At 42.9% G+C, this 21,020-nt stretch overlaps 1 protein-coding gene across 2 annotated transcripts in view; it reads left to right on the forward strand.

The window, feature by feature from the left end:
• The window catches only part of LOC138535011 (dimethylaniline monooxygenase [N-oxide-forming] 2-like), an 812,736-nt gene that overhangs the window by 258,203 nt on the left and 533,513 nt on the right, over positions 1 to 21,020 (forward strand). For both annotated transcript variants that reach the window (XM_069641263.1, XM_069641262.1), the window contains one exon: positions 18,972 to 19,134. In XM_069641263.1, coding sequence (XP_069497364.1) covers positions 18,972 to 19,134 — 163 coding nt within the window. The remainder of the gene's footprint in view (positions 1 to 18,971; positions 19,135 to 21,020) is intronic.

Genomic DNA, 21,020 nt, shown 5'->3' on the forward strand with positions numbered 1-21,020 from the left:
CTAGGATCCATACATCGTCTTCATTCAGTATTTCCGGATTTAGTGCACACTTTCCTATGACGTCATCAGTTCATTTTCTTAGCTCTTTCTCATATTCCTTCAGCAATCTCCTCCTTCATGCCGTCATCAACTCGAGGTTACATTCGATATGGTTGTCTTAATGGATATCTTCTTCCAAATACTTGCTGTGGTATTGGTGCAGTAGCTGAAGTTAGGCAGGGCACAGTCTCATGTCTCACATACAGGGGAGGACGGTGCGTAGGATCTCCTGCAGATGTGTATGTCTGGTCCTCTACAGGAACATTATTTGGAACAATGAGCACATCTCTTTAGTATAGAGCAAACATAAGGTTTTATCTTTTATATGCCATTTATGTAAGGTGGTTAGGAATCTGTGGCAGCTAGGTACATGCAGTAAATGTTTAGCCACTCTTTACCCCAGTTTCCTCACATAGGCCTATGTCCAGCCCTCTTTGGATTTGTCCCCAAATATTTTTCAACCTAAGTTTTGGATTCCTTCAGATAACTTTGTTCAACTTGGAAACAGTGGTGTGGGGAAGGCCTCTCTTGATGGCAATCATTGTATCTATTCATTACATCTCTCCTAGCTTTCCCTCTTCACTCAGTTCATTCAACTACCCTCAGGAATGCACCTGCCTGGTTGGCAGAGATAATCAGCATGTATCCAAACAAAAACAAAATGACTTGAGGTGGCATGATGCTGATCGAATAGATGAAATATTTAACTGAAATATGTGATACATTTTTTAATCTAGTCATTCCATGACTTTGGCTGGACATTTATGTTTATGTTTATATACCTGTTATCCTTATCACAAAACTGACAGGACTCCAATTCTAAACACATGCTCGACTTTGCCAAGAACTCCAATTCACAAAGGAAAGCATGGGAAATAAGCAACACGCACAAAGACATTTTAGTAAAAGACAGTGGATAGAGTGGTTGTATCAATATACAGTATGGCTGGCTCATCTACACAGGGGGGTAAAGCCTTCAGAATACTTGGGAAGACTAATCATCAGTCTCTTATGGGGAATATCACATCTCTTTGGCTACCTCATAAAAAAGCCCCATGTTTGGATCAGTCAGGAGGGCACCTGGGCTTCCACTCCGAAAGATTATACTCAATCAAGCAACACTTTCACATATCTACTTAGTCAACTAATCTCCTTATTCCTTACATTAAATTGTGCATTGTTAGATCTATGCAGTAGTATATAATATGGTACTAATAGAAATGCATTCCATTGTCACCGCTTCTTTTGGTTATTGTGAAAATATAATACCCCATTGATACCTTACATGTTTACTTAAGTCTCTTCAGACTAGCTCCTTCAACTTGTCATGCTCACTTGTGTAGCTGTTACTCTTGCCAGTCTTCTAACCTATCAACGTTCACCAATTTCTCTCGCAGCTCACATGAGTCGGCATATGCACTCCTCAGGTCTACTTTACAGTAAAAGCCTTGTTAACTGGCACCTTGTTATCGTGAACACAATATGAAGTGGCTCCTCCATCCAGTAATAGTAACTGTTCTAGTTAAGGAAATGCCAGACAAAAATATGTTGTGCTGGAAAACAGAGCAAACAGGCCCAGGAATTTTCTTGTCCATCTCTGCATCTCTCTATCTCTTCTCTCGTATCAATCTTGTACGCCTTCCTCTTTCGTGCCCTCTATTGTGCTCTCTGTTTTATCTTCTCTAAATGCCACTCTATCTCCTATCCTATCCCTCTCACTAAGTCTGGAAGGAAGACGTTCAAGAGGGACATCCTGGTTGCCAACCCTGTCGTCCCTATTGCTGATGCCAACATCAGTGCTTCCTCCAGACACTCTCACCGACATCCTCTTTGTCGTTCCCTCACTGGACCTATGGACCCCTCATATGGTTTCAGCTCTCTCTCCGATCTCCTTCTCTCCCATTAATGGTGGTACTCGGTGGATGGTCATCTTGTCCGTCATCCATTCCTCCAAGACCATCATTAATGTCTACTTGAATGGCACCGTTTTGGTCCAGGGTCCTCAGCCCAATCTCCTCCTTTTTGATAGGTGTCTCCAGCGTCTTATCAACTTCTTTTCTTCTCATGCTACTCCTACTAGCACATCTCTGGCCCCTCTGTCACCTCCTTCCTCCGCCTCCTATCTGGCTACCTTGCCACCATCTGCTATCACCTCTGCCCTTTCTCAGGTACCTCTTCCATTTCTTACGGGTCGGACCTCAAGCCTGTACCCCGTACTGGAATTCTTTCAAATGTGGCAACCTGATCCACGTTGCCACTCTCAACTGGATGTCTTCGCTCTCACCACTGAGACATGGTTCATGGCCACCTCTGTCATGAGTTGTGGCACTCTCCTCCCAGATAGCTACACAATCCCCTCTTTGCCCAGAACTAACTGGCCCTGAGGAGGAGGAACTCTTGTCTTTCCAGAGTGGGTCCCTTCCTCTGCTATTCCTACTCCTGTAGGCCTACTCCTTCTTTGAATGCCTGGTCTGCAGACTCTCCTGGCCTCTCTATGACTGTGGCTACCATCTATAGGCCATATGGGCAGGCTGACCTCTTCCTCTCAGAGCGGGCTGACCTCTCCACATCTCTCCTTGCCTCTACCTCTCAACTTCTCCTCCTCTGAGACCTCAACATCCACATGCATCCTTCTGTTCCCTCCACGGGTCTCTTCTGCAACCTCTTTGACTCTCTCTCTCTCCATTCTACCCTCTGGTCTAACACATACTGCCGGACACACCTTGGATGCTAACCCTCTCACTACTCCTCCCTCTTGGACTGGGCACTTTCTTCTTTCCTTTCAATTGACACTCTCTGTCGCCCAGGTAAAGCCCACCACAGCACTGCCACCTACCTTCTCAATGAAGGTATTCGGGGACTACAGCTCAGTTAAGATCTGTTTGCCCTGGCACTATATTCATACTATATGGCATTCCAAGGCATTGATCTGTGGTTTCAAAGCCATAGGATCATGTACAATGCCTAGATGTTGTGCCAAGTTTTCGGAGGTAGCTTGCCTCCCAACAGAAGAGGGATTTAAAATACAGCAAATCTTTTCCTTTTTCCATAGAGGATGATTTAGATCTGGTCATTGTTAAACTGTAGAAAAGAATGGCCCCTCCAATCTTGAATAGCCAAAAAACTCTTTATAAATCCTGAAGTTCACCCTCTTTCCCAATAAAAATCACATAGACCCGGGTATTGCCGATGGGTGTTTGGATGCTCATATCATGCCAATCTCACTACGTAAACAGTGCTACCAGATAGATGTTAAAGAGTACAGGGGATAATGGGGATCCCTTAGGAATATCACATGTATCCGATACTGTAGTGAAAGAGCAGGCTCAAATACGAAAGCATTGCATTCGACCGATGTAGAGAAAGGAAAACCAATGCAATGTTGGTTCCAAAGTGTGGGGCATATACTAGATGGAATGAAACATAACATTGTGGTCCACTATGTCGTATGCTGCAGAGATGCCCAACTTCAGTGAATCTAACAAATTTAAGAGTTTCATACATCTATATATAAAACGTTTTGCACAACCGCTGCTAACCATGGACCCAAGGGAGGTCATTTTCTAAAATCTTGTAAATTGCACAGAAGGAAACTGTTACGTTTGCACTTACGTCCAAAGAAAGCACACTGAAGCGCTAAAAGAATCCATAAAAACATTGTAGTGCAAATTGTATAAATGGCGCCTCCCATTTACACTTGGCAGGCAGCACTAACAATTGATTCCTATGGAATCCACCTGCTATTAGCGTATGTAGAAAGCAGGCGAATTCCATAGGAATTGTATGCATTAGGACCAGCATCAAATCCAGATGCTGGTGGCAATACAGGAGGATGTGTATTGCAGAACGGGTGGGGGTGGAGAAATGGTAATTTTGCTATGTGCCACTGCCCCACCATACAAATTAATGAATATAGAGTAGAACATCCAAAACATCTGTAAATGTTTTATGCATGTGTCACAATTTATTATGCATATGTCACGATTTATTACACGGCACACGTAGGCCAGGATCTCCTTTCCCTACAATGAGTGTGGTGCACAATAAAAACTCTTTGATTTTTTATACTAGTGATCCTTTTGAGAAGGCCTCCAACCCATCTCACACCCAACCTCCTCAAACACCCCATGTCACAATGGACTAGGAACCAGGCCGGTGTGTATCAATAAGATATTTATTAATTTATTATTTAATGTCACATTAGAACCAACAAATTACAACAGCCACCAATGGTGTGGCAACACAAAGACAAATATCTGTTTTGGTCCAGCATCACACTGAGTTAACTCAAAATGTACAGTACAAGAATTTACGTTTACTTCTTTCACCACTACCATCAGAGAACAGTTCAAAACACACCAAGAAAAAGAATGCAAACAAACAGGAAAGTGCATGCGCACAAAATGACGCTTGAGTCCCAGCAACCCTCGCCCCGCCAAACATCCACTAGGCTTGTCAGTTTTAGATGGAAGGCAGTGACAAGGAGTAGGAACACAAGGGAAAATCAATTCACAGAAACAATATGGGGAGCAAGCAAAGAATGGGAAAAAATTGTTTTCAGAGCACAATGGAAGAATGGGGTTTTTATTTATTTGTCACAACTGTTATGGAAAAGAATAGAACTTAGAAAGGCAGGCAGGGCTTTCAGAGAATACTAGTCAAGACACAAGGGGAAATTCGGTTTTAGAATATTCAACGCCTGGGCAATGTGAAAGAAAATGCTAATGGAAATTCGTTTTGACCTCACAATGGGGAAAGAGTAACAGAATGGGACAATCGTTTTTTGGGATGTTGAGCGCCATTTGAATGGGAAATAAAATGCAAATGGAATTTGTTTTTTCACTGATGCTTAAAATGACAGATAAGCTATGGGAAAGGGGGTAGCTCACAAGAGGAAAATTGAGTTTTGGTTAGGATGACAGATTCAATGGGACAATACAGTTGCAGATGGAAATTCGTTTAGCAGGGCACAATTTAAACACAGGGACAAATTTGATTCTCACATTACACTGGGATTAATCCTTTTGAGCAACACTTTATGCCTATAGCAATTCACCATACACTGGGAAAAGATGGTGGATTTCAAATTCCAACAATACAAATCCGGTGAAATAAATGGGGAAATTAATTGATTTGCTGAGAAAAAAACACTAAGGATTTACAAAGGCAAATGGGGATTCTGCAATGGGGCAATGACTGAAATACAGGCAAATTCGGATTTTGAAAAGGGGAATTATCTAATGCAATGCTATAAGAATACCGGGCCTATGAACTCTATGGTTTTTGGGGTTTATTTCTACTTACAGGAGAGGTCTGGACTGGACATCGGGGAGCGTCAGAGCACCACTGCTGGGACAGCCAATGGGGCCAGTCAAGGATTTCCTCTTCCCTCCAAGGGGTCCCAAGTCAGTTACTAGTTCTCCTGGCTCCTGTGCAAGATTAGGCATCACTGCTAGTGCTGGGATGTTTCTCCAGATTTCGGCCGCAGCTCAGGGGTTAGTGGACAGTCATGATTGGAGGCAGTGTTACTTAGGTATAGGGCAAATGACATCACTAATGTGTCAAAGTTCCTGCAGAAGGGATTGGTCCTGTGTCAGTGGTCCACTCCCATCTGTGTGCTGATAGGTCCAGAAAATGTGGGAGTGCTTTTGAACACCAGGGGAGGAGACCACTCCATCACCTTACTTTGACAGGGGGTCTTTGTCTTGTTCAGGGACATATACATCTCACTTCATGACAAGTGCCCTTAATATCCATATTTTGACACACATGAAGGCATTTCTGAAACCTATATTCTACTGTGAGTCAAATGACACTACTCAGGAAGTTGTATGTTATTCCTGTGCAGAGCTATAGTATTTCTTAATTTACTCCAGAATTATAACAGTAACAATGTGTCCCTTGGTGGGCGGCATATGAATCATAATTTTACATGTTTTATCACATTTTTGCACCCCTGTCACCTTTGACAAATAACTTAATAATAAAATAAAACAAACAAACAAACAAACAAACTTCAGTTGTGTTTACCTTACAAATGTCGTTTTGGGATGCCCAGAATGGTTTAATTGAAACCTTTCCAGAAAGCCTACAACAAACCTTGTGGGATAAATATTCTTAATATTACACAATAACAACCATTTCTCTCATTTTATACAATGGACAGTCAAACCCACTCATTGGCCCTGGCCCCCACCTTCCTGGAGCACATGACACTAGCAGAGGTCTGTGTTTAGATTAGCCTGCACATTGAAAAGTCTCATGACCAGCTAATGCATGTTTTTATGGCAGCTTCTGGGGCCTGGGATCATAAAACTGGAGAGCAGAACTGTCTTTATCTCGTGCACACTGCAAATTGGATCTCTACAAGTATTTAAGTTGTATTTTTAAGGGAAGCACTCATGTTTGAAGTTTACATGCCTCTCTTGGTCTCCAGGACAACCTAAAGGAAATAATTCAGTTTACTTCTGAGGAAATCGTAAGCAGCCCAAAGCCTTTCACACTCAGCTGAAATGGACTTTTAGCTCACATTTTCCCTTTAAATAAGGTCTTTAGAATGCACACAGTTTCTGTATAAATAAGTGTCCCACAAAGTTGTCCCTTACATACAGCTATTAAGGAAGAACTCATGATTACACTTTTAGTGGCTTTGGTGAACATTGTCACTTTAGAGGCAAATTCAAAATGTCATTTTGTTAGTTTCACCCATGAAAGGAACTCCATGTTACTGCAGCTGCTTAAACCCAGCTCAGCATCCCATTATAGATTCTGTGTACTGTTGTGTCATATGTGATGGACAGACACAAAGTTCATATTTTGAAAGTATTTCAGATACTTTGATGAGCATTATTTTAGTTTAGAGGGAAAAACGAATATTCATGAATTTGTTTCTTTCACAGTGAAAATGCTTAATTTTGCTGCGAAGGCTTGAAACACCACCTCAACATTTTCATTTAACATTCTGGGCACTGCTGTTTCTGATAACGTTACTTCAGTTCTCCCATAGTTTGTCAAACCTTGCCATATGTCTTTCCCTTATGCCAGGCGGTTGCCATTTTTATATATCTTTAGATTTTGAGGCCCAATTTTACTCTTTCTTGCTTTGGTTTGCTATGCCTCATTTTCCTCATTATTTCAGGGCAGTCCTTTTTACTTAGGGACATGTACTCCACTGACTCTAGCCTTTTACTCATGGCACCCAGTAATATTTCACACCACATATCCCACCTCCTAGCTCTTGATGTATTTATGCAGAGAGAAGAACTAGGAGAGAGCTGGGTATCAATTTCACGTTGCCTGGGTTCGTCCCAGGACTCTCCTTTAGAGTGTGCCTGCTATTGGGTTTGTTCCGTGGTCCTGATGGAGTGGTGAACTGGTATGCCCCACTCTTTTTGGATCTTTTTCCATTATGTTTTTGGTCCTGGCCTCTCCCGTTCCTGCGGCTCCCCTCTGGCCTGTAGAGGTTAGGAGTTATTTAATCTGCCAAGAAGAAAGAAAAGATTAAGAATTTCATGCAATATTATTTTCCTCGGGTGGGACGTCAACGATAGATTGACAACAAAAGAAGAGACACATACCATATATACATTACAATTTTTTTTCTTACTTTCCGATTCTTCATAATTACTCCAAACTAAGAATAATTGTTCTACTCTTTGTGAATGTATGATTTTCTTTGTCTGGGTTCCAATTCCTTACCTTTACTCTTTGGGTGGTTCCTGGGGTTTACCCTGACTGGGTTCTTCAATCAGTTGGAATTTCTGCCTGGGATGCCTGGGATGATAGCTCATGGATGTGGACCCATTTCTCTTCCGTTTGTTCTCCTTTAGGGATGCAGATCTTATAGGCGGCAGATGAGATTTTAGCTACAATTTCAAAGGCGCCGCGCCAGGAAGGCAGGAACCTTTGCTCTTTGTTCTGGTTCGTTTGAAAATTGTACAAGTAGACCCTGTCTGCAACTTGGTACTCTTTCTTAGTGGTCTTTAAATCATAGTGGGTTTTCATCCCCTCTGCAAAGCATGTTGAAGGTGTTTTCACAAATTCTCAATGTATTCATGGATCGTGGATGCGATGATCAGGGTCTGCTCTTGAGTTCTGTAGAGTAGACGCTGAGGTGGCACCATTTTTAGTCCAGTCATGAGCTTGAATGGAGACATTTTTGTTGCAGAAGATGGTGTAGATCTGATGGCCATTAGGACAAGGGGTAGTCGGATGTCCCAGTTAGGCCAAGAGTCCACCACAAACTTCAACTCCCACACTTCAACTCCCCCACTCGAGGCAAGCGATAGGCAATGTGGAGTTTTCTCTTTACCCCGAGTATCTCCCACATCTTTGTTATCACCTCACTGGTAAAGTGACTTCCTCGGTCCGACTCAACCCTTTGGGGAAGGCTGAACCGTGAGAAGATGTGATTGATCATTAGGGCAGATGCTGTTTCTGCCTTGCAATTTGGGGCCGGGAGACATTCCACCCACTTGGACTTGGTAAACAAGCATGTCACGGTTAACATGTACTTGGTGAATCACGGGCCTGATGAAATCTACTTGCAATCTGACCAAGGAGTGTCATCCCCCTTTTCTGTAGGGGAGATCTGTGTGTGAGGGAACTTGGCTCAAATTGCGCACACACAAGACACCCCTTCTAACTATTGGTCATTGGCCCTGACCCATATGTGGCTAGTATGCAACCTACCACAAGATTTCCAAAGTTGTATGTAACTCCCTATGCCTGGCTGTGGCTGTGTTATGGGCATGTCTTAACACCGGGCTTCAGAATGAGCCAGGTACCACCCACTGGTCACTTCCAGAGATGGATCTCCGTTCCAACAAACCGTCTTGGATTCGGAACATTTTGGAAAACTTCACCAATACCTGCAGATCCTGTTTCCCGAGGTAATCGGATTTGGGCTAAGGAAAATTCACAGGGTCCTCAAAGTGTTGATAACATTTCCCAATAATCGGAACCCCTTTTTGTGCTGTAATCAAATCGGCATCTGGACTTTACTTACTCCACTGGGCAGTTGAGAGTTCATTTTGGGAAAGTGTTTGGAACCTGGTGACAGCAGCATCCTGGATTTCCCCCAACAGGGACTCAATCTCTATGATATTCCTGTGGATGGCTCTGGTTTTGGCCAACTGGTCTGCCAACTCATTTCCAATTTTCTCTGGTCCCTCTATTCTAGAGTGACCTTTGATCTTTTTCCAGTATATGGTCATTTCATTAGAGGTGACCAGATCATCAATGGCTTGTATTTATTTCCAATGCTTGAGTGGTTTGTTGTTTGCATACAGCATGCCTCGATCTTTCCAATTTATCAGGTGCTCCACAAACCCATTCCTGACATATCTGAATCAGTTATTATGACCAGTTCGAGGAGTTGGTGTTGCAGGGCAGTGAGGATGGCTTGATGTACCATCAGCTTCGGGGACCGATCTTGTACCCAGCAGAGGGCTCCGTGGCATCATTCACCCAGGCATTCCCAACGCCAGCCACCAGTTCCTTTTCCCCCTCGATTTGCAAGATGGTAGGAGCACCCATACACATAAACTGTGGGTATCCCTGGCATGTGTCTTCCTCATATATTTTGTGAGGGGAAGAAAGGTACGCCTCCATATTTTCTTGGGTTTTTAACCTTTCATCCTCGAGACACAGTCATGCAAGTCATCCAAACCTTGAGCGAGGGGACTCTTTATGTTTTGGCCATATCTGTCCTCCACAGGAAAACCTTGCATGGACAGAATCCAGGAAGTAATTCTAGAATTACTCACATTCTCTGTTCAGATTCGGTCACTTTGGAGATATTGCAAGGGCTGGTGAGGAGTCTCGACAACCATGTGCTCCCCCTGGATGAAAGGCCGGTAATTCTTCAATGCCCACACCATTGCCAGGAGTGCCTTTTCACAAGCATTGAATTTTTCCTCCACTGAGGACAAAGTCTTACTCGCATATAAGATGACTTTGTTGACCTTGTTGTGCGTCTGGTATAATACTGCTGTTAAGCAAGTATTTGAGAACCTTGTCTCCAAGAAGAACTCCTTGTTTTTGATGGGGTAAACCAAACAAGGTGATTGTGAAAGGCTTCTCTTCAGTTGTTTTACTGCCTCGGCTTGCTCTGGACCTCACTCCCACAAGACTCTGGCCTTTAGTAAATGGACCAAGGGTCTTGTGACCTCTGTGTAGTCCTCTATGAACTTACTACTATAATTAGTAAGTCAGAGAAGGCTTCTTAGTTCACGCAGAGTCATAGGGTCTTTTAATTTCAGTAAGGCTTCCACCTTTTTCGCCTGGGGACTGAGACCCTTGGTGGTGATTTATTGTCCTAGGAAGTTCATGTGGGTCATACACCACTGCGCCTTCTGTAAGTACAGTTTCGCTCCAACTTTCTTCAACTGGGCCAGAACATAGCGTATTTCAGCTATGTGTTCGTCCACAGTTGAGCTTTTGATTAGAACATCATCTACATATGCCAGGTTTCCCCTTTTGCCCAAATCAAGAATGGCCTTATGCAGAAAGATGTTACATTTGTTGCCATAGTTTATGTATCCAAAGGGGGTTCAGGTCCAAGTGTATTGCTGCCCCCCAAAGTAAAGGCAAGCTTGTACTGGTCTTCCCTACTCACGGGTACTGTCCAGTAACCATTGGTCAGGTCAATGGTGGCATACATCTTTAACCCTTGGATCTGGGCCAGTCCCTGATCGATGTAGGGAAGGGGCCATCTCGAGATGTGGACCCATTTGTTTAACTCCCTAAGGTCTGCGCAAAGTCTCCATTGGCCATTGGGTTTAGTATCCCCAGTACCAGGTTATTAAAGGTACTGTGGAATGGACGAATTATCTCACAGGATTCACAGTTCTTTATAATCTCTGTGAGTGACTCCATAGACGCGAGGGGCAACCAGCATTGCTTTGGAAATACTGGAGCCATCCCAGGGTCCATTGGTATGGAGGTGGAATGTATCAAGGTGCGACCACAGTTGTACAAGTCCACGGCAAAGATCTCTTTAAAATCCCAAAACACTTGTTTCAGCTTCTGCTTTTGCTCCTTGGTCTCACAGGCATCAGCAAGGTTGATTTGTTCCTCAACCATCTGTCTGAAGCCTGGAAATACCTCAGGTTTTGCAATTTCCACTGTATCCTCTAGTTGAGTGGAGAGATCTCTTGTTATGGTGTTGGCCTGGACAGGAGGTTTCGAGGATTGGAGGCAGTCACTGTTGACTTGAAATACCACCTCATCCTTCCTGATGTCACAGGTTATGTCTTCCCCACCATATGGGCAGGAAGAGTAGACCAAGAAATTCACCCTTTGCAGGGTGAAAATCTTTTCCGGAGGTATACCGTTGTCACAAAGGAGACAGTCATTTGGAATTTGTCCCATGATCTCATTCCCTTAGTCAATGGAAACATGTTGGGGATCATCTGCCATTCCAATAAAGGGGTCTGCGCCCAAAGTGATACTTCTAGGGTGCCTGTTATCCACCAATATTCAAATAGTGTCATGTTCTAGGTCAATAAGTGGTGTCAGGTTCAAATACAAACCCTGTTGTTGGAGGTATTAATTCAAATTGATTTAAGAGTCCTGTTTTTTATTAGGTTCTGTCCTCGCTTAATTTTTAGGGGAATGGTGAATATTCGTATCAGTTATTAGATGGTGACCTCTTCTCCAGTTTGAACTTCAACTGTATACGGCAGCAATTGGGCTGACCAAAATACTTTCTCAGGATTGTCAAAGCCCATGGCGTTACCCGCAAATCAGAACCATACTTTGTAATTAATTATGACTACATTTATTGTGAATCGATTGAGAATGTCACTGCCTAAGAAAAATGCAGAGAAGACATCTCTCACAATGCAGCAATTATGATCTATGCTTTTGTCGCTAATGGACATTTTTATGAGTAGTTACAACTGTTCACCCTTTTTCCGGATATCAGCCAAACTCTGAGCTGGTTTTTTGTTATCTTTTGTCATGGGATATGGGTTTTCTTCAGATTATTGATCGCTACTAAATTTCAGGGTATTTCCTTCCAATGTGGAATGCCACTTGAATCTCGGAGGAAGGGTTGCCCTTTCATACCCTAACTGTTTGGGGTTCCTCAAGGCCTGATTAAATCTAGCTATTTCCTTCTCCAATCTCTCTGATTTCTCTTTCTGAGCCCCTATCTCTTGATGGTATATAGGAGGCCTGAGCTTTGCGCTCTGCTACCAGTGTTTGAGTATCTTCTATGTCCTTGCTTTGTGCCACTACTTGACCACTGTGCCTCTTGTTCTATTCACAAACGGCCTCATTTTCCCTCTGTGCGGCCAGTACTATCTGGGTATAATCAGACCTCTTCTTTTGCAGGTGCCTAATCTCCTCACTTTGTGCACTTTTGGTCTGTGTTGTCTGCCCTAGATCCAATTCTAATCCTCTCAAATGTCCCATTATTTTTTTATTTTCTACCCTCATGTTAATCAGTTCCTGAAAATATGACTCGCTTTTCTCCAGGTTTGTCTTTAACTGGGGCACACTTCCTGGCATAGGGCATTTTTTTCCTGACATAATGTGCTATTCTGTTCACTGAGGTGATCTCTCTGCCATATCATAGCGCTCAAATTCTGGCGCTCCGGATCGAATTCCGCCTGGGAATGGACCTCCCTTATGGCCAACCGGCTATTCTCCTCTTTGAATTTCTTAATCTGATTTTGAAAGGCACAGATGCCCTCTAAGCAGGGTCTATTGTGCACCACTTGTTAACTCAATTTTAGTAGGATCTATCTCAGGTTCTCAACACCTTCTTGACATTCCTCTCTTAGTGCAGACAATTGGGATAGATTCATATTCTGCTGTGCAGCCAACTCATCCTTTAACTTCTGGGGGAAGGAGAGGAAAGGGAGAATACCTCTGAGAAGTACATATATGCTGTGAGATGGGCAATTTTAATTTGCTCATCTCTAGTGGTCTGCGTAATATAAAAATGTGTCAGGGCTTGATGTAACAGGCCATTATCCTGCTAGACATCCATATTTATAGAGGTAAACTCTCACATCATTCTATATTGCCAGGCTTCATGCTCTTGCTCTGACCATTCACCTTTATTATACAATTTGGATAGAAGGTGCTTCCGACCCATGTTCATTTCTAAAGTGCTCATTATGAAATGTGTTCTGCATCTGATGGGTTCTCTATGCAAGGGCAAAATCTCAACCCTGCTTCTGCTTAGTTTGTATTCACAATATTTTATTTACACACACAGCCCTGAAACTCAGGGTAAATGTTTGGATGGCGCCTTCACAATGCAACCCAGCTTTCTACGCACTAAATATCAAAAACTTCAATGACTAGTCTGCTCTTTTGCACTGTCACGAGTGAAAGCACTTTTCACAATCCCGGACGATCCCCCAATTTGTCACGATTTATTACATGGCACATGCAGGCCAGTGATCTCCTTCCCCAACAATGAGTGTGGCGAACAATAAAAACTCTTTGATTTTTTTTATACTATGGTTAATTTTGAGAAGGCCTACAACCCTTCTCGCACCCAACCTTCACAAACACCCTGTGTCACAATGGGCTAGGAACCAGGCCATTGTGTATCAATGAGAGATTTATTAATTTATTATTAAATGTCAAATTAGAACCAACAAATTACAACAGCCATCAATGGTTTGGCAACACAAAGAAAAATATCTGTTTTGGTCAACCAGCACACACTGAGATAACTCAAAATATATATTACAAGAATTTACTTTTACTTCTTTCACCACTACAATCAGAGAACAGTTCAAAACACACCAAGAAAATGAATGCAAACAAACATGAAAGTGCATGCGCAAAAAATGATTATCAAGTCCCAGCAACCCTCACCCCCCCCACCACCAAACATTGACTAGGCTTGTCAGTTTTGGATGGAAGGCAGTGGCAAGGAGTGGGAACACAAGGGAATAATCAGATTTTGGATATAGTGCGCAGAAACAATATGGAGAGCAAGCAAAGAATGGGAAAATCAATTTTTAGAGCACAATGGAAGAATGGGGTTTTTAATTATTTGTCACAACTGCTATGGAAAAGAATAGAAAGACAGGGCATTTGTTTTGCTAAACTTAGAAAGACAGGCAGGGCTTTTAGAGAATACTAGTCAGCACACAAGGGGAAAATCGGTTTTAGGATATGCAACGCCTGGGCAATGTGAAAGAAAATGCAAATGGAAACTCGTTTTGACCTCACAATGGGGAAAGAGGAACAGAATGGGAAATCAGTTTTTGGGATGTTGAGCCCAATTTCAATGGGAAAGAAAATGCAAATATAATTCATTTTTTACTGATACTTAAAAGGACAGGAAAGCTCTGGGAAAGAGCATTGCTCACAAGAGGAATGTCGGATTTTGGTTAGGATGACAGATGTAATGGGAAAACATAGTTGCAGGTGGAAATTCGTTTACCAGGGCACAATTTAAACACATGTACACATTTGTTTCTCAGATCAAACTGGGATTAATCCTTTTAAGCAACACTTTATAACTATACCAATTCACAATACACTGGGATAAGATAGTTCCAACAATACAATCCTGTGAAATAAAAGGGAAAATTATTTCATTTGCTTAGACAAATACACTAAGGATTTACACAGGCAAATGGGGATTCTTCAATGAGGCAATGACTGAAATACAGGCAAATGGGGATTTGGAAAGGGAAATTATCTAATGCAATGCTATAAGAATACTGGGCCCACACACTCTATGGTTTTTGGGGTTTAGTTCTACTTGCATGAGAGGTCTGAACTGGACATCAGGGATCGTCAGAGCACCACTGCTGGGACAACCAATGGGGTCAGTCAAGGATTTCCTCTTTCCTCCAAGGGGTCCCAAGTCAGCTTCTAGGTCTCCTGGCTCCTCTGCAAGATTCGGCCGCACTGCTAGTGCTGGGATGTTCCTCCAGATTTTGGCCTCAGCTCAGCTCAGGGGTTAGTGGAACGTCCTGATCTGAGGCAGGATTACTTAGTTATAGGGCAAATGACATCACTAAATGTGTCATAGTTCCTGCAGAAGGGATTGGTTCTGTGTCACTAGTCCACTCCCATCTGTGTGCTGATAGGTCCAGAAAATGTGGGATTGCTTTGGGACTCCAGGGGAGGAGGCCACTCCATCATCTCACGTTGACAGGGGGCTTGGCCTGGTTCAGGACATAGAAATCTCACTGCATGTGTCAGATCCTCACTCCTCTTGACAGGCGCAGAGGCAGCACAAACTCCTCCCTCCCCATTGGGTCTTGGCACCTGGGAAATGAACACCGCAGGCCACTGCAACACTCTGGGGAAAGAGGGTTAGGGTTCGTTGATGGATGGGTAGAGGGAGTTCGGGATCACCGGAAAGAGGTTTAGGGAATCACAATGGATGGGAAAGGGGGTTTTAGGGAAACATGCTCCTCGGCTCCAATGCTCCTCTTGCTGACGGTTGTTGGCATTGACCTTGCTCACACACACTTTCACACTACCATCACTCTCACAGAAATTCTCCTTGGAGGCCTTTGTATTGGAGCCTCTAACCAACTTACACCTAGATCAGTGTTCTCTAGTGCTGGCTTGGTTTCACACTGCCGTCTCAAACATAAATATGCAGATTACATGTTCCCCACCTCACCCTGTGCTACAGTAACAACAAACATATACATGCACACGAGGTGCTGAAGCACTTAGCTCAGTGTTCTGTGGGATCCTAGGTCCTTTGGCCTTTTCGTGTTGATGGGCGTGATATGTCTCACCAATCCGTTCGAACAATGAGCTGAAAATAGCACAACAAAGTCAGTGCACGTGAGTGCGAAATTGCCGTTCCAAAGGAACGTTCCCTAAAGGGTTAAAGATTCGTTAAAGGTGCGGTTGCTTCACCGCCAAGCTAACTCCAACTTGGGGTTAGTATCATGCTCTGCATGCAAACATGTGTAACTCGTCTTTTCGTGCTTCCGAAAATATCAACAGAATAATTTCCTCAGCGCGTAATGCGTTTCCCTCCCACGGGATAAATCAGCTGTTTATGAAAGAGTCGTGTACTTAGCTTTTTCGTGTACGCGGGGCTGGGGGTTGAGCTGGCGGGCGGTGCCCCGCATAGGCGTGCCTGCAGGAGCTCGAGGCGAACACGTCCTCTCTCGCCGATGGCCAGGATTGCGAGCGTTGCTTTCAGGGCGCGGCTCGCGCATGCGCAGTAGCGCGCGTGTGTTCCTTTTCCTTCCAGCGGGCCCGTGATGCGCACAGCCTGCTGGGTAATGTAGTCTCTTGGCGGTTCTCCTTCCTTGGGCCTTTACTCTGCAAAAGGGAAGGAGAACATGCCTGTGCAAGGTGGCTGGACTTCCCATGGCCCTCCCAACACCCCCAACAAGCCCCAAAACACTGCCAATCGTCCCAGCCCTGACAGCATGACAAGTACCCTTAATCTCCATATTTTGACACATATCAAGGCATTTTTTAAACCTATATTTTACTACGAGTCAAATGACACTACTCAGGAGTTTGTATGTCATTCCTGTGCAGAGATATTGGGCATCATTACGAATCAGGCGTTAAGGGGTTAACGGCGCCGTAAACGGCGCCGACCCTTAACACCTGATTCCGAGGTCCCTTTGCGCCATGGTGAGTTTAACGCCTGCTTTTTGCAGGCGTTAAAATCTATGGCGCTAAGGGACCATGGTGCTAATTACGCCGCCGTAATTTACGGTGGTGTAATTAGCGCCTTCCCCACTCCCATTATGCCCTATGGGGCAAAAATGGGAATGGGGAACGGTAAAATGGGAAATGGGGATTTACCGCCCCACTCACCTTGGAATGGAGCGGTAAATCCGCCATCCACCATGGTGTAAACATAGTTTACACCATGGTGGTAAAGGTACGACCCAGGCGGTAACTTACCGCCTGGGTCGTAATGAGGCCCATTGTTTTTCTTCATTTACTCCAGAATGATATAAGTGAAAAATGTGTCCCTTGGTGGGCGGCATATACATCATATTTTACATGTTTTATCAAATGTCTGCATCACTGGTACACACAATAAGGCCCCTGTCACCTTTTCTGAATAACTTTAGTTGTGTGTACCTTACAGAAATTGTGTTGGGATGCCCAGAAGAGTTTAATTAACACCTTTCCAGAAAGCCTACAATGCATTTTGTGGGATAAATATTGTCAATTGTACACAAAAAAAAACATTTCTCTCATTTTACACAATGGACAGTCAAACCCACTCATTAACCCTAGCCCCCACCTTCCGGGAGCACATGACACGAGCAGAGGTCTATGTTTAGATTAGCCTGCACATTCCAAAGGCTAATGACCAGCTAATGCATGTTTTTATTGCAGCTTGTGGGGCCTGGGGTCTTAATAGTGGAAAACCGAACTGTCTTTATCTCGTTCACACCACAAATTTGATCTCTACAAGTACTTAAGTTGTAATTTTAAGGGAAGCACTCATGTTTGAAGTTTACTTGGTCTCCAGGACAACCTAAAGGAAAGAATTCCATTTCACATCTGAGGAAATTGTAAGCAGCCCAAAGCCTTTCACACTCAGCTGAAATTGCCTTTTAGTTCACATTATGCCTTTAAATGAGCTCTTTAGAATGCACACTGTTTCCGTATAAATAAGTGTCCCATAAAGTTGTCCCTTACATACAGCTATTAAGGAAGACCTCATAATTACACTTTTAGTGGCTTTGGTGAACATTGTCACTTTAGAGGCAAAATCGAAACATCATTTTGTTAGGTTCACCCATGAATGGAACTCCATGTTACTGCATCCCATTATAGATTTAGTGATGGGACCATGATAGACAGAAACCAAGTTCATATTTTGAAAGTCTTGCAGATACTTTGATGAGCAATATTTTAGTTTAAAGAGAAAAACAAATATTCAGGGATGTGTTTCTTTCACAGTGAAAATGTTTCATTTTGCTGCAAAGACTTGAAACACCATCTCAACATTTTCATTTAATATTCTGGGCACTGCTGTTTCTGAAAATGTTACTTCATTTCTCCCATAGTTTGTAAACCTGCCATATGTCTTTCCCTTATGCCAGGCAGTTGGCATTTTTACATATCTTTAGATTTTGAGGCCCAATCTTACTCCTTCTTGCTTTGATTTCCTAGGCCTCGTTTTCCGCATTATTTCAGGGCAGGGGTCTTTACTTAGGGGCATGTCCCCCACTGACTCTGGCCTTTTACTTATGGCATCCAGGTCTATTTCACTTCACACATGTTTTGTACACAGTATTTCTGCATTCTGCCATAATGCAAATCACCTCATAGTGTTGTTAAAATACTATTGTTTTTACATTTCATGACACTTTACATTTGTAGCTGTGACGGGACACAAACCCATGCCCACTCCCTTGCTCCCTGCCACTTTATGTCCCTTAAATGCAGGGGTTGAATACCTAGGGTGACCAGATTTTAAAAAGTAAAAAACCGGGAGTGGACAGCTAACAAAAAGTAGGACTAACTCTTGAAAGTGGCTGTAAAGGCACTACACTTCAGAAGCCTTTGGAGAGAAAGGGGTTTAAGTGTTACTTTTCAAATAAACACATATTATAATTAATGCATCACTAACGCTTCACAAACTAACACTATCTTAAGTTGTAAAATGCAGCATTTCTTCTTGAACGGAAACATAACTTGACAAAGGAGGACAGAGCTCCCAATTCTGGGACAGTCCTAGCAAAACCAGGACGTCTGGTCACCCTGTGGATATCTCATGAGAAGTTGGGCTCATATGGAGTGGCAAAAAGCAGCCTATTGGCTTCATTGACGATACGTAGGCCGATTTTACTGAATTTTAAAATAACAGATGCTCTTTTCAAAAAGCTGTAAAATATATTTTTTAAAATAAATCTGTTTGTCTCCTGTTATGATGACAATCATTATCTTACTGGTTGAAAATTAATTAAAAATGTGTGTTTTAATGTGTCCTTACCCTAAAGACCAAGGTGTGCAGTGTCAGGAAACGGCCAGACTTCGCCATCAGCGGCCTGTGGGACGTTGTCACAGAGATAGAGGGGCAGAAGGAGTCGGCCATCTTTGATGCCGTTATGGTTTGCAGTGGACGCTATGTGAAGTCCAATTTTCCAATTCAGTCTTTCCAAGGTGAGTGCAAATAATCTGTTTAAGTCTCTTATAACAGGGACTACACATCTGCCTGTCCCTTCTGTCCGTCTATCTTGAAGAAGTTGTTCAAAAGATGAGTCATTGCACACCCTGCTGTCTTTCTTTGTCTGCAGTTAATTATGGCACAAGGCTCCTCGGCGGCTTTGACAGTATTAGAAGATCTGACAATTTTGCAATGTATAATATACTAATGCCTATTTGTGCTTCTCTGTAGTCGAACCACACTCTAAATTATAAAGTAGACACCATCAAGTCTTGCTTAGAGTTGAATTAAGAACTGGATAGACCTCAGTTGTTAGTGTGCTATTGACATCCCAAATTGCCGTCTGCACTCTTATTTGTAAAAACAGAATGTAGACTGATATTACATTGGATGTGTGTGGCCATAGCATGTTAATGGAGCATGTTCAGGTTGCAAAATGGTTGGATGAGACTACACCTAATGCTCAACCCAATGAGACGAGGCTTGATCTGAGGGAATTTAATGTGGAGAGGACAGGCTAGCACTGGGTTTAGTTTACATTATTTGACATAACTTTAGTTTACTGGGATCAAGGCTACTACTTTACGTTTATCAATACATGTGTTTGACCACGGAGTCCAGTGTACTTGTGACCCAATATTACATGAAGTGGGAAGAAGTTGGGAGAAGTGGATCATGGTGGAGGCGTCTTTTTACTTTATCCATTTGGAGAAGGACCCAATGTCTGCAGTTCAAGTGAAGGAACATCTTTTCTTCAGAAGAGTACTCCCAAGGTCCTCTCCCTGCATCTCTATTCATAGGGAATTGGGTATGGAATTCTGGCAGGACCAGTGGGTTTTGGCCCCAATACTATTTTGGATTTGAATCTGGGCAAATGAACGTGCTTCCCTTTTCCACTTTATAATCAGGTAATTAATGTCTAGGGATGGCTGAAGAAAAATCCTGTGACTTGATCATATTGATAATGCGTTGTCCTAGGGTAACAGGGTAACTTAAGGGTTCTTTCCCCCGCACGTGCCTTGCTGACCAAAGCCCAGATGAGGCGTTATAAATGTATTTTGGGGGAGGTGCTCTTAATGAAAGGTCCTTTATGGAGCATGCAACCAATTCTGATAAAGATCATGCAGTGATAAGCCATGTGAAGGAGTTAGACCCCTATTTAATATAGGCTCTACTAGGAAAGATTGTTGGTTAATCAACCGTGCAAGATTTGACTGCCTTCAGTTGAGGGGCACTACAGCTAAATGAAGAGGATACCCTGATTTGGCAGGGTACCTGGTGTGTGGTGGCATAAAAGAGGATTTGGTCCATTTACTATTGTTCTGCCCCGGATATAGCAGCATCAGACGGACGACCTAACTGCCAGTCTTACAGGAAGCAAACATCCACTCCTATAGGCCTGCAGTTTTGGTTCTTTGACTGCTGATTCTGCGTTGGCATTATTATCTTTTTTTAAAAGAGCTATACATTACAGGAAGGGCCTGTAAACACAATGGATCTAAATGTTTAGTAAGATATAATTTGCCCAGTAATAGCACTGCCTATAACGAGTTGGGGACTATGCTATTTGTTTTTCTTTCTCTTTTTGCTGGCCATTGCTTCTGTGAATGTTTACATCCTAGGAATTGTCCACTTTGTACTTCGTTTTATTCCTTGTGTATGGGATTTTATGAATTGTCTGTATTATGCTATTACATATTGTCATGTAATGTGTTTGACTGATATTTTATCTAGAATTTTATGTGGGGACGGGATTTTATTAATACTGTGTTTTTGTATTTTGTATGTGTTTTATGGACAATGCCCTCTGACATGGCTCACCATACATTAGCATACTTCAGATCAAGACCTTTGCATATGGTCTTTCCCCTTCTGTAATGGC

Source organism: Ambystoma mexicanum, chromosome 1q (genome assembly GCF_040938575.1).
Source record: "Ambystoma mexicanum isolate Mex_15411 chromosome 1q, UKY_AmexF1_1, whole genome shotgun sequence".
NCBI lineage: Eukaryota > Metazoa > Chordata > Amphibia > Caudata > Ambystomatidae > Ambystoma > Ambystoma mexicanum.